Source organism: Haematobia irritans, chromosome 5 (assembly GCF_050003625.1).
Source record: "Haematobia irritans isolate KBUSLIRL chromosome 5, ASM5000362v1, whole genome shotgun sequence".
NCBI classification, from domain to species: domain Eukaryota; kingdom Metazoa; phylum Arthropoda; class Insecta; order Diptera; family Muscidae; genus Haematobia; species Haematobia irritans.
The window spans coordinates 144745108-144759090 of NC_134401.1; the positions used below are offsets into that span (position 1 = coordinate 144745108).

Genomic DNA, 13983 nt, shown 5'->3' on the forward strand with positions numbered 1-13983 from the left:
ATACATTAAAATATGACCTAACGCATAGATATTTCACACTTACCCTTGTTGTTGTTGCTGCTGTATTATATGATTTTTGAATGAAGCTCCTCCTACAGCTGTCAAATCATTATTGCCTCCAGCGCCCACAAAGGGTGAGGTCAGAGTAGAGGCACTATCTGTTGTTACCAAATCATTGGGCAAGGTATCCAAGCCATTACCGCCGGAGCTATTACTACTACCACCACTTACACTAACACTTGCACCACTGCCTCTTTCAATAACATCCTCGATCTCCGGCTCCATTACCAAACCATCAATGAGGCGGCCTGGTCCCACACCCTCATCAATAATCTCCTCAAACTTCATGATTTCATGTGAAGCCGATGACAATTGAGATTCAGATTCCATCTCGAAATCCATTTCGGAATCGTAGTTGTTCCCGCCAAGATTAGACGCTGCCAAAATACGTCTTCTCTGTTGCATAAGCAACATTTGTTGCTGTTGTTTTCTTAACTTCTGTTGACGCCACTCCTCTTCGCGTTCTAAACGCAGTGTATCGAGCACATGTTGAGGTGGTGTAGTGCCCAGTAATTTCCCCGTAAACACTAAATCAATTTGAAATTGTCGCAGGAATTCTTTGTTACGTTCTCTCAAGGCTATTTTTAAATGTAAACGAAATTGTTCTTTGAACACGCGTATACTCAACTCTTCGGACTTCGCATGGAAATGAATTGTAAACTCATTGTCCGCATGGAAGACATAACCTTCGCCCAAATGGGATACACGTTGTAGCTTTTCAAACAACAAACGTGAGTGATGCAATTTGCCCAGATTATTTTTACTACTATGTATAGCGAATCCTCTTCGTCTCGTTCTCTTCAAGCTATCGGAGGCAAGAGCGTCTAAACTATTACTTTCATCACCGTCACCATTATCGGCAGCCGCTATGCGGCCAAGACGTCGGGCGTGTATTACAGAGGAGGGGATCAAGTCTAGAGGATCACGACTGCTACCACTGGCATTCAAATGACCTGCGGCTAATGCTCTGGCCGATACGCCGACAACACCACCTCTAGGGACATAACGTATACGACGTTTATTGTGAAAATTTGAGTTTTCATTATCAACATCATCACCAGCATAATCAGCGTCCTCTTCATCCAGGCACATGAACTCCTCTTTGCAGAGGATTTTATCAAAGTTTTGATTTAAATCAGTCGATGAGGCATTCTCATCCTCAATCTTAATGTCCTCCTTTTTAGTGGCAAGTAATAATTGTAATTGTTTTTTCGAGGCGCCCTTTGTAGTAGTCGCGTAACCGCGATCCAGCAAATGTGAGAAGACACTTGGCACAACTTGTTCGCAAGTGTCCGAATATTTAAATTTTAGATTCTGTAGTAGATAATGCAGTGCATCGCAACGTGAGACTGGATCGAAACCATCCAGTGAGTTGAGTGTTTGATCGACCTGCAAGAAAGAGGAAAATTAAAAAAAAAATAGTTGAGTATTTATGATGTGTGACAATTTTCGTAATAATGATAAAATATACGATTAGAAATTATAGAAAATGCCCAGGGAACTAAAATGTGCTTCAAGTAAAAAAGTAAGCCGCACTTGTCGAGATACCATTTTACAAGTTGGAAGAAAGAAAATTTTAATAAAATTAAAGAGTGGTGTCCGAAGTTGGAACATCACAATTTAGTATAGTGACAATCCCAAGAATACGAATTCGACATGATACGCCGGTCCGTCTGCTAATGGCTGAATATCTTGAGCATATGGTGAGGATTATTACAGAATTTCCATACAAATAGTCATGGACCCAATCCCATTTTTTGCTCGACACCAAAAAGTTTCACAGTGGTGGTTTATGAGCTGGTGATATTTAAGAATATTTCAAAGCTTTTCTTGAAGCTTGATGTCACACTAAATTTTATACGCCGTTCAAACAAGGCCTTAAAAAGGCGGTAAGTCAACAATTATTTACGTGCATTTTGAATTTTCATGGGAAATTCATAATCGTCTGCGGATATACGCTACTTTTAGCAGTGATTCTGCAAATTAAATTAGAGTTTAATAGCTTACCGTGCTCCTTGCACAGAATTCTAATTAACTCTTCATTTTTAAACTCTCCACTAGAATAATACGGCTTCGCTTTAATTAATAATCGGCTGTTTTAGCAAAATAATAAAATATCAGAAAGAACCTCTTTGACCCTAAATTAAGTTGGTTTACAATTATAGTAATAGGATTTTTATTTATATTGTAAAGTAACAATAAGTTCTTTAAAAACTCAAAACCAAACAATATAATCCCTTAGCAACCCTACGTAACTATGCAAATAATATAAAGAGAGAGGGTGTGAGTAACAGGTTAATCAAATAAAATTATTTAGTCCATAAAAAAATATCTATTAAATTTTTGATGCAACTTAAATAATTATTTTCTCTCTATAACTGATCTAAAACTACAAAATATCCAAAGTCGTCTTTTTGGAATTTTGCAGAAGGTGCCGTATAAGTTGGCAACTCTGGTGATTGCGCGCACACACACGTCACACACGTATTGTGTGAGGGTTCAATTTAAAGAAGACCACGATCGCGAACAGAAATTTTTTAATAATTCAAGTGACACACATAATCTAAGAGCAAACAACAAAAACTAAAACGTTTCTCTTTTTAACGAAATGAGATCTAAAACATAGGAGAAAGATATTTTTAAAGAATTCTCTCATTTGTAAAAAGTACATAAACTTTCAAAAATAGTTTTTACTTTAGATATTTCCCAAATTCCATTAAGTTTTTTTTTGTAGTTTTAATTTTTTTCCAAAACAGGCTGAGTTGTTTTTTAATCACTTTATCCGAAATGGGGTTTGAATGTCAAGTCTTCCAGAATTGCTTACATACCACGGTTGTCGTCGTTGTCGTACAACCAAGCCACTAACTCACACCAACATAAACGGATGTAGAGAATGTAATCACACAGCACAATGATAACGGTAATGATTATTATTTAAAAAAAGTCTGATGAATGATATCGTTTAAAATGAATCAAAGGTATGGTGCATGCCCAGATGATGATGGATGTATTTTGGAAATTCACAAAAAAACAAAACGATACAATAGCCGCCACACCACCAACCCGAAATTCACTTGTTTATCTTCCGCCACAGATTCAAAAACTATTTTCAAATACAAATTTTACGAAAAACGCAAAAATACTGAAAAACACAGAAGAATAAACACAACACACACGAAGCAAAACTAAAATTTAATTTGTGCCACTTTTCCCCCATATATCAATCTATTAAACATTTTTTTTTAATATAACAACGTTGAGAAGTTGAAGTCAAGCTTAGAAGAGCTCGGCGGCCGCATACACATACATCAGCAACAAGGCATAAGAAGCAGCAGCAGAGTGACATATTACCATCACACAATTGCAGCGGCTGGCTACTGGTGGAAATGGCAGCTGCAAAATTCAAGCTGCGCAGTAGGCACAGCAGATACAAAAGCCAGTCGATGTGGTGGTATGTGTAATGACTATTCGTTGTCTCGTTCGTTGGTTGGTTCATTGTAGTCGTCGTGGTCGGTCGATGGTAATGAACGAAGAATGCATATTATTACTCTTGGGTTATGTTTTGGGTACTATGCTCAAAATAGAGTTGCCATCATCAAAGGGAAGCCGTTAATTTTGGCCTATAACTTTTAAAAATGGCTTAACATCAAAGACCATAAAGAGGAAGATATGAAATGAGGTGTGCTTGTGTTAGTATCAGAAACCAAAGATTACTATCATACTTGTAGGAAAACCGCACCGAATTTATTGATTTGATGCCGACAATTTTTATTATGCTATTTCCTTGAAAGTTCTCACATTTTTCTGCGTCGATTGTACTAAATTAATAATAAAATATTGCTCTTTGGAAAGTTAAAAAAATGGTTAAATTTGTGTTACTATTGCAAAGCGAAAAAGGAACTGAAAAAAAAAATACTTGCAACTTCTCATGAAACGTACAGTGGGTAACCGATATAAGTACATCACATATAAGAACATTATGCATATAAGAAAGTCATTAAAAACACCATACCCTCTTTTTCTGGTGAACATTAATTGCCTATAAAGGTGGGTATTAAGTTCGAGTTTAGCCGCTAAAGTCGTCATTTTTCACGATTACTTTTCTTAATTAATCCACTTTAAGGACTGCAAACTTTGTGAAAATTTGCTTTGGGCTATTCCGCATCAAGTTATAATAAAATTTGCAACAAATATGTATAATTGTTTGCCTTATTTTTACTGATTTAGTTTTCACTTTAGCGATTTCAGCGGCTAAACTCGAACTTAATAAAAAAATTAATTAAAGATATGATATCTTTAACAAAAACAATCGAATAAGTCCTCTTTTTACTTTGGTTTTGGTATTTTTAATCATTTACTTTTTTAGATGTGACAACCCTAATACAACCTCGTTACTCGACAGAGTACAGTGTGGTTTGCCTACTTGTCTCTGCATTTGTTGTTTGAACGTCGTTCGTTCGTTTGCTTTATCTAGTTCCGCTTCAGGCCACGAACACTAACTAATATTGGTCGTTGCCGTCGTATTAACTATACAAAGGCAAATGCATGTTGGATATGTTTGCAAGAATGTGTGTTCGATGTTCCTAATGTTGCGTTGTAGTACGTTCAGCCAACCAAAAACACCCACCCACTGAACACATCCGAACGAAGTCGGTATAAGAAATTCGAGAAAATTTTAAATTATTCCATTGGAATTGAAATATTAACGACATTAAACATAAACAAAATATTTTAATAGTTGAATTGAAATAGAGTACATTTTTTTCCTTTTTAACAGAAGATACTTTTAGGTTTTATTTATTTTTTCTGTTGGGTTCTAATTCAAGAAAAGTCACTAATAGGCTCTACACATTACGCTCAAAATCTACATTTTCGAGATTTGAAATCTACTTTTTATAATGCAAATGACAGTTGAAATCTAGTAGAAGTGGATTTTGAATGTGTAATGTGAATGAGGTATAAAATTAGAACTTAACACAAGCTGCTAAGAATAGCGTATATATAGTATAAATTCGAGATTCGATCGATGTAATAGTTTTCTTTGACCAGCGTTGTGTGACCATTTTCTTTTGCCATTGCTAGACCCTCGTATATAAAGTTGGATAGTTTTTAAATGCTTCTTCTGTTTTTGTGATATTGGTATTTTTCTAAGTGTATAAGAATAACATTGGCCGTTGTTTTTCGTAAATGTAGTTTTCTTTTTCTTTTTTTGTTTTTGTTATTGGTTACACGTCTTCCTTCCAATAACCAAAATCTATGGCCCCCATAAATATGCATGTATTAAAATCCATACAACCATGCCCCCCAATGGGCCTACCAACCATCCAACACTCAGCCACCCAACGCCCTCTTGGTGTATGCTTCACTTTAAAGCAATCATACAAACTAACAAGTACACAGTATCTGGTGGTACACACGTTAAACGTATATGGCCGTAGTTGGGTACGTAGTATTAAGTTGTTGTTGGCATTGTTTTTTTTACTACAAAAATATACAAATACATACAAGTGAACATGTAAAAATGGTGTACTTGTTTTTATTATTGTAGCAAGTTGTTGTACTTGTTTTCTTCCTTCGTCTCCGTCGTTGCTTGCTGCCGTCTACGTCGCCGTTATTGTTGTCATTTTTGCTTTCTGTTGTTGTTCTTTACTTTTGCTTATTGTAAAATGTACATCAGAAACAAGAACACGAACACACGGCTGCAGCAGCAGCAGAAGAAGCAGCTACGACGTCAACACACAGTCCGCACACAACCGAATGAACACACAGTGTGTCAAGTAAAATGCATTTAGCTCAGCTATATATAAAAATACATACAATACACAATGGACGGACGTTCAGACAGACACTCTACACAACAGCACAGCGCATAAAACTAAGCACACCAACAAATAACAAAAGCACATGCATATGACACACTCTCACACTATATAACAAGAATATTCACTGTTTGAATAAGTACAATACAGAGATGGATAAGTTGATTCTCCTTAGTTTCATATTTTGTTTTAAACGAAATGAGCTTTAAATATAAAAAAATATTTATATTCTCTTACTGATTCTATAAAATACTTGACTGACTTTTGATGCAAAATTCAATTAATTGCTTTATTTAAAATTTTAATTGCTGTTGCGAAAAAAATAATTACATATATTATTGAATTGTAAATAAATGTAGGCATATACAGTGAAACTTCTCAGTAGTGGACACTCACAAGCACCTAAGCACCTACATATTTAAGATGTGTCCACTTATAAGAGGTTAATTTTAGTGTGATAAAATTGCTAATGTGTCACGAAAATTGTCCACTTTTGAGAGGTTGTTCAAGTTTGAGAGGTTCCAATGTAGTTAAATTTTGAAAAAGTAGTTGACTGTTATCAAAGTTCCTAGGACTTGCCAAATCTGTTGCCCTCAAATTATCTCCTTTATACATAGTAATATCAACAAAATATTTCCAATTAAAAAGTTGATTGAAATTGAAATTTTTTTAAAGTAATTGATACAATTAACTTTTTAATCAAGATAGAAACATTAAGTTAATTAAGACAATGATTGAAAATTTCCAAATTTTTAATTAAAAAATTAATTGATGCAATTAACTCTTTAATCAAGTTCGGAAGACTAAGTCACATAAAAAGCCATGGATTTTTTTAAATGTTTAATTAAAAAAATATTTCAAACAAACAATTGTTAATCAAACTAAAAACGCTAAATCAATTCAGAAATTAATTGAAAATAGTTACATTTTTTAATTAAAAATTAATTGCGTTTTGCTATCAATGCCAATTAAATTTTTAATTGAATCAATTTGATAATGAAATCAATTAATTTTTAATCAAGTATTTTTTATGCCCAATTAATGGGAGCCACCGTGGTGCAATGGTTAACATGCCCGCCTTGCATATACAAGGTCGTGGGTTCGATTCCTTCTTCGATCGAACACCAAAAAGTTTTTCAGCGGTGGATTATCCCACCTCAGTAATGCTGGTGACATTTCTGAGGGTTTCAAAGCTTCTCAATGTGGAACGCCATTCGGACTCGGCTATAAAAAGGAGGTCCCCTGTCATTGAGCATAACATAGAATTGGGCAGCACTCACTGATAAGAGAGAGGTTCACCACTGTGGTATCACAATGGGCTGAATAGTCCAAGTGAGCCTGAAATATCGGGCTGCCACTGTACCTAACCTAACCATGCCCAATTAAAACTATGATTTTAATCATTCAATCTTCAATCATTTTCGTGATTGAAGACATTTCAATTAAAAAATTGGATCAGTTTCGTGATTGAATTAGAAACAATTTTTTTGTGTGTATGCATTTGTAGTAAATACCAAACTTTTACAGGCAATAGTTCGGTACTAAGTTTGTGTTGCTCTTGTTCAAAACGATTATTTTGAGTATTTTTGTTTAGTTATAAATTACGCTTTCTAACTACTCAATACACTTGCGTTTAAAAGTTTGCATATATTTTTAGGTTTATTATAGTTGAAGCAAAAATTCCGGCCCCTAAAGAATTATTACATATTAAAATATATTGTAAAATACATATATTTTAATAATAAAAAGAAATTAAAATGAAAATTACACAAATACTAGAACTCGTTCATTCAATTGTGATGCACTTGAAATATTAAAAAAATTTATGAAATGAAAAATTTTCAAAATTTTATTTCTATAGGAAATTTGGTCAATATTTTATTTTTATAGAAAATGTTGTAATTTTTTTTATTTTGTCAAAATATTATTTTTGCAAAATTTTATTTTTATACAAAATATTTATTTCTATAGAAAATTTTGTCAAAATTTTGTTTCTATAGAACATTTTGTCAAAGTTTTCTATAAAAAATTTAAGTTCTTCCTTGTTGGAGAGAAATATTTTGAAATGTCTACCAAAACATGAAGAATTCTACCAATTTACCGTGGTGCAATGGTTAGCATGCCCGCCTTGCATACACAAGATCGTGGGTTCGACCAAACACCAAAAAGTTTTTCAGCGTTGGATTTTCCCACCTCAGTAATGCTGGTGACATTTCTGAGTGTTTCAAAGCCTCTCTAAGTGCTTTCACTGTAATGTGGAACGCCATTCGGATTCGTCTAAAAAAGGAAGTACCTTGTCATTGAGCTTAACATGGAACCGGGCAGCACTCAGCGATAAGAGAGAAGATCACCACTGTAATATCACAATGGTCTGAATAGTCTAAGTGAGCCTGATACATCGGGCTGCCACCTAACCTAACCTACCAATTTACCAAACAGTAAAAAATCTACCAATCTTTTGTAGATTTCTACCAACCGTAGCAAGTGATTGCATTGCAAAAAACCTACATCTAAAAAAAATAGGAACACAAAAAAATAAAAAATGTCAAAAACCAATTTCTATGTAAATTATTACATTTTTATGGATATTATGATAATTATCGAAAATCTAATTTCCATCTCTGATATAGTGGGTACGTCGTAAATACCATCGTTGTTTGCCGTTGCCTTAGTAGTGGTGTACAACAAAAACGATGTTTGAACACTGAAACAAAAACAGACAGAACACATAGGACCACCATCATCAACCTCACACATAAAGTAGAAAAAGAAAGAAAAACAACACATCAAAATTGTTGCCAGATTTTGCTTTTGTTCTATTCTTTTATTAAATTTAATTTAATTGAATGCATTTTTTTAGATCTATTTTTATTACAACTGTTATACCCTTTTCTCTTTATACACAAAGCTCATAGATATCCGTATAGAGATATGTATGTTAGTAACTAAGTAATATATTTAATATATCAATAATATATTTCTTCAAAAGAAAATCCTTTAATGGCATTGCATGAAAAGCGTTTTGTTGACAAGATGTATGAGCTAGCAAATTTTCCCACTCTCTGCCTGCTTAAGGAATGTTTATTTTTGTTTATATCTTCCCACATTAATGTTCCATACCCCCTCACTCCCACGAATTTCCTATTAAGAACCCCAGTCTTTTGTTTTTAATTAAAGTTGTCCAATATTAATAAATAAATATAATTAATTTCGTATTTATATTTCCATTAAACATTTACTTAATGGATATTCATTTTTGTGGCGGTGGATAAGTGTATACGTGTATGTAACCCCATATATACGAACCACAAATAACATACATACATGCATAAATGCATATTTTAAATTGCCATACATACAAACACTGATGTACATATTTACGAACGAGTGTATGTTTTTGTATCCATACCTACACACATGAAGTGTAGGTCACTCTACAGGCGAATTTTAATATAAATTGCATAAATTTTTTGAATTGTCACAAAAACTTAAATTTTTTAACTAGGATTTTGTGTGTAGGTGTGTGCGTGTGTTTGAGTTTACATGCATATTTATATGTCAAACACAAACTTTCAAGTAATTGTTTGACACTATGAGTGAGAGAGGGCATAAAATATTGTTTGCCGCATTTCATTGAAGATTTTTCTTTTCTCAATAAAAAGATATAGCACAATGGCATTTGATATATTTAAGACCTGAAATAACACGCACGAAATACGAATGGAAAAAATTGCCACCTGTTGAAGAGAAAAAGCTAGCTATTCGCAAACCTTAACACATGATAATAAAGGGTGATTTGTTAAGAGCTTGATAACTTTTTTTTAAAAAAAAACGCATAAAATTTGCAAAATCTCATCGGTTCTTTATTTGAAACGTTAGATTGGTCCATGACATTTACTTTTTGAAGATAATTTCATTTAAATGTTGACCGCGGCTGCGTCTTAGGTGGTCCATTCGGAAAGTCCAATTTTGGGCAACTTTTTCGAGCATTTCGGCCGGAATAGCCCGAATTTCTTCGGAAATGTTGTCTTCCAAAGCTGGAATAGTTGCTGGCTTATTTCTGTAGACTTTAGACTTGACGTAGCCCCACAAAAAATAGTCTAAAGGCGTCAAATCGCATGATCTTGGTGGCCAACTTACCGGTCCATTTCTTGAGATGAATTGTTCTCCGAAGTTTTCCCTCAAAATGGCCATAGAATCGCGAGCTGTGTGGCATGTAGCGCCATCTTGTTGAAACCACATGTCAACCAAGTTCAGTTCTTCCATTTTTGGCAACAAAAAGTTTGTTAGCATCGAACGATAGCGATCGCCATTCACCGTAACGTTGCGTCCAACAGCATCTTTGAAAAAATACGGTCCAATGATTCCACCAGCGTACAAACCACACCAAACAGTGCATTTTTCGGGATGCATGGGCAGTTCTTGAACGGCTTCTGGTTGCTCTTCACTCCAAATGCGGCAATTTTGCTTATTTACGTAGCCATTCAACCAGAAATGAGCCTCATCGCTGAACAAAATTTGTCGATAAAAAAGCGGATTTTCTGCCAACTTTTCTAGGGCCCATTCACTGAAAATTCGACGTTGTGGCAGATCGTAAGTCTATTCATGATGAAATGTCAAAGCATACTGAGCATCTTTCTCTTTGACACCATGTCTGAAATCCCACGTGATCTGTCAAATACTAATGCATGAAAATCCTAACCTCAAAAGAATCACCCTTTATAACCAGCTAGAGTGAGCGTGTGTAAAAATGAACTCTTCTTACATTCGCTAAAGTTTGATTATTTATGTTGGAATGGAAACATTTATCAAAGTAGAATTTTGACTTTTGATGTGTGAATTGTTGAAAAACTGTTGGAAGTTTAAAAAACGGCCCTTGTAATAACCATACAGAAAATTGAAATCACATTTCTCCAAAGTAATCTTAGGGAATTTCGTTTGTCGAAAAGTTCATTCCGGAAGAAAGTATTTTTTCTTTGGGTGTATAATAGTTTACTTTCGTTCTACACGCAAAGAAAAAAAACGTTTGGAAAACGTGTACCGAAAACGTTTTTCTTTTGTTAGAGTTTTTTGAATTGCTTCGAAAATTTTAAACTTTTATCACCAAAAAAATTCGTTTGTTACAAAGTTATTATTTTTTCAATAAACAAAGTTATTTTTGAAACAACAACAGAGTCCATTTCGTTTATATCAAACACTGTTCTTTTCTGACTTTTGGTCTTTAATAAAACACATTTTACAGTTCAAAATTTAATATAGTACAATGTAATGTTGAACATTTTTTTCGGAATCTTCCGAACATATGTAGAATGTATGTAAAAAAAAAAAAAAAAAAACTTTGGTTGAAGCAGGGATCGAACCCACGACCCTTGGCATGATAGTCAGACGTAGCAACCACTGCTCCACGGTGCCAAACTAAATGTTTGTTTCTGTTAAATAAACTTTGTTTATTCGGTTCGTGGGCGCCGCAAGCTATGCTATATAAATATAACTTATATGGATATTTATCTATTGATGACCATAACAGGTACATAGCTCAGTGGTTAGTGTGTTGGCTTACAAAGTGCATGGTCCGCGGTTCGATTCTCCGTCCAGGCGAAAGGTAAAAAAATTTTAAAAATTTATAAAATCGTATAATTTCTTCTACATTGTTTGTATTACAGAAAAAGGTGCTAAGAACTAAAAATCTTCGTGGAACTGAGAAAGATGTGAGGGAAAATGCAATTAGCCAGAAAAAAATTTTTTTTTGAGTTAGTCTTTATGAAATTGTTTTTACATCCTGGAAAAGAATAAACGTTTATCACAAAAAGTATATACTTTTCTTCCAAATACACTTCCTTACAGCGAAAAGCAAATGAGAAACGAACTTTGTTTGTCTAAAATTTCGTTTGGGAGGAAAGAATTATTTTTTTGCGTGTATAGTAATATAACAACAATTTAATTTTTCAGAGAGTTTAAAAAAGTTTGTATGGTACCTAGGGTAAGGCTCTTAACTGTAGATTTCAATAATACTACGCCTCCATTATTTTATCCATGGTTGCGACATGTTCCCTATCAAAAAATAACATTTTGCTCTTGATAGATGTTTAAGGATATAATATTCCTTCTATTTGTTGTTCGTTTGACCCTAAAGTACAAAAATACAACAGCAGATATGGACTGATTTTCTTAGCACACATTTTTCTATGAGTGTAGTGCACGATTTTTTTTTTTTGAGATATTGCTCCTTGGGATTAGGTCCTGCCGAAAATATGTTATTCCGATGGAGATACGTTTCGAATCTGTGAAACCCTATCACCAATCAGAATCCTCTTCTTTTGGAGATATCTGCAGTTATACGGGAAAATGATACTTATGTTCCCACTGACTCGTTTTCCTCATTCGTTTTTCCTATGTTCTTCAAAGCCTTTGTTTATTCGTTTTTGTTTTGTATGAAGTTTATATCCATAATTTGACATATATTTTGAAAAAAGTATGTTCAGTCAGAGCATAATCCAAATGTCACTCAATTTTCGAATCAAATTCAGCCTATGATGCCATCTCTCACGGTAGATTTGTACTAATTGTTATGTTAACACATTTAGCCGGTATTGAGCTAGACGTACATTGATATAAATATACCAAGTTCTTTTCAATAATTGTAATTAATCAAAAACCAAATTTCTTCAACATGTCTGTTAAAGGAAAGCCCGAACGGAATTTTCGCTAACTAAAGGTGTAGAAAGTTCGAGTTTAGCCGCTAAAATCGTCATTTTTTCACGATTACTCTTCTTTAATAATCCATTTTAAGGAATACAAACTTTGTGAAAATTTTCTTTGGACTATTCCCCATCAAGTTATAATAAAATTTGCAACAAATATGTATAATTTTATGCTTTTTTTACTGATCTAGTTTTCAATTTAGCGGCTAAACTCGAACTTAATACTCACCTTAAAGTAGAAATTAATTTCTTATAGTAGTAAAAAATTATTTAATTCTAGATGAAAGAGAGCGAGAGAGAGAGTACACAATCTCCTTGTAATTGATTCATATAGAGTGCAATCTAACATATATTTCATGATAACCAATAACATTTACATCATGCTGTAGCGTATATAGCAGTCGTAGTGTGTTAAGGAGAAACAAAAGAAAAACAGGCTAAAAAAATACGATATTTTATTTCAATTTTTTTTTATATTCCTTTTTATATTTATATTAAAGCAAATTAAATTTATTGCTGCGGGCTTATGTGTGCTCAGAGTTGTAACGTTAAGCGAGGGGGCGGAAAAGGCGGTTATAATAGGAAGCAACAGAGGGAGGAAGGGAAGGTGGAAAATAACAACAACAACAGCTATAAAATTATGGACAATACTGGGAGGGAGAGGTGTGTTGGAGCGGGCGGCTAGAGGAAACAAATGGGGGGGGGGGGGTAGGTTAAGATAAAAGAAGCTTAAGAATAAAGAGGCAAAAAAGTAACAACGAAAATTCAGCAGCTGTACGCTGAGTTTGAGGGTAGAGTATGTATATGATGTATGTATGAATGTAGACGACATACTACATACACTCGTATATATGTATATTCCTGTACATGTATTTAGCTATGTATGAATATTGTACAACACATTGGATGGGATTGAATTGAATGGATGGTTGCTTGTTTGCTTCGTTGGACACCAACGTTTGTGGGGACTATGCTTGTGTGTGCGGTGGGGGGTCTAAGAGAGGATCTTTGTAAGAAGAAACAAGAAAACAAAAAAATTCAATGTATGAGTAGAGCGGCAGTAGAGAGCTCAGCAGCATTGTGTAAACGAACAGCTGGCATGACTGCGACTGAGCAGAGACAAGCATAAGCAGCAGTAAAAGCTAAATAAAAATAGAGGAAGAAAACTTGCTTATCAAGAAGAGAAAGCACTCAAATAGAAAATGTATTATTTTTTATTTATTATTATTTTTTCCTTATTATTGCTACCGTTGTTGTTATTGCTGTTGGCTGATTTTTTTTTTGTACGAATATACGATGCATGTTATTACATGTGTGCACATGTGTGTGTGTGTACAGCATGTATTTATATTAGAATATGCTGTCGTCGTTGTTATTATTATCGTTGTTGTAGCCAGTGTAAT

The 13983-nt window shown here is 34.0% G+C and overlaps 1 protein-coding gene across 1 annotated transcript in view; it reads right to left on the minus strand.

The window, feature by feature from the left end:
• The window catches only part of LOC142241606 (uncharacterized), a 44499-nt gene that overhangs the window by 9172 nt on the left and 21344 nt on the right, over positions 1-13983 (minus strand). Inside the window, exon 2 of the mRNA XM_075313391.1 lies at positions 44-1449. Within this exon, the coding sequence (XP_075169506.1) occupies positions 44-1449 (1406 nt within the window). The remainder of the gene's footprint in view (positions 1-43; positions 1450-13983) is intronic.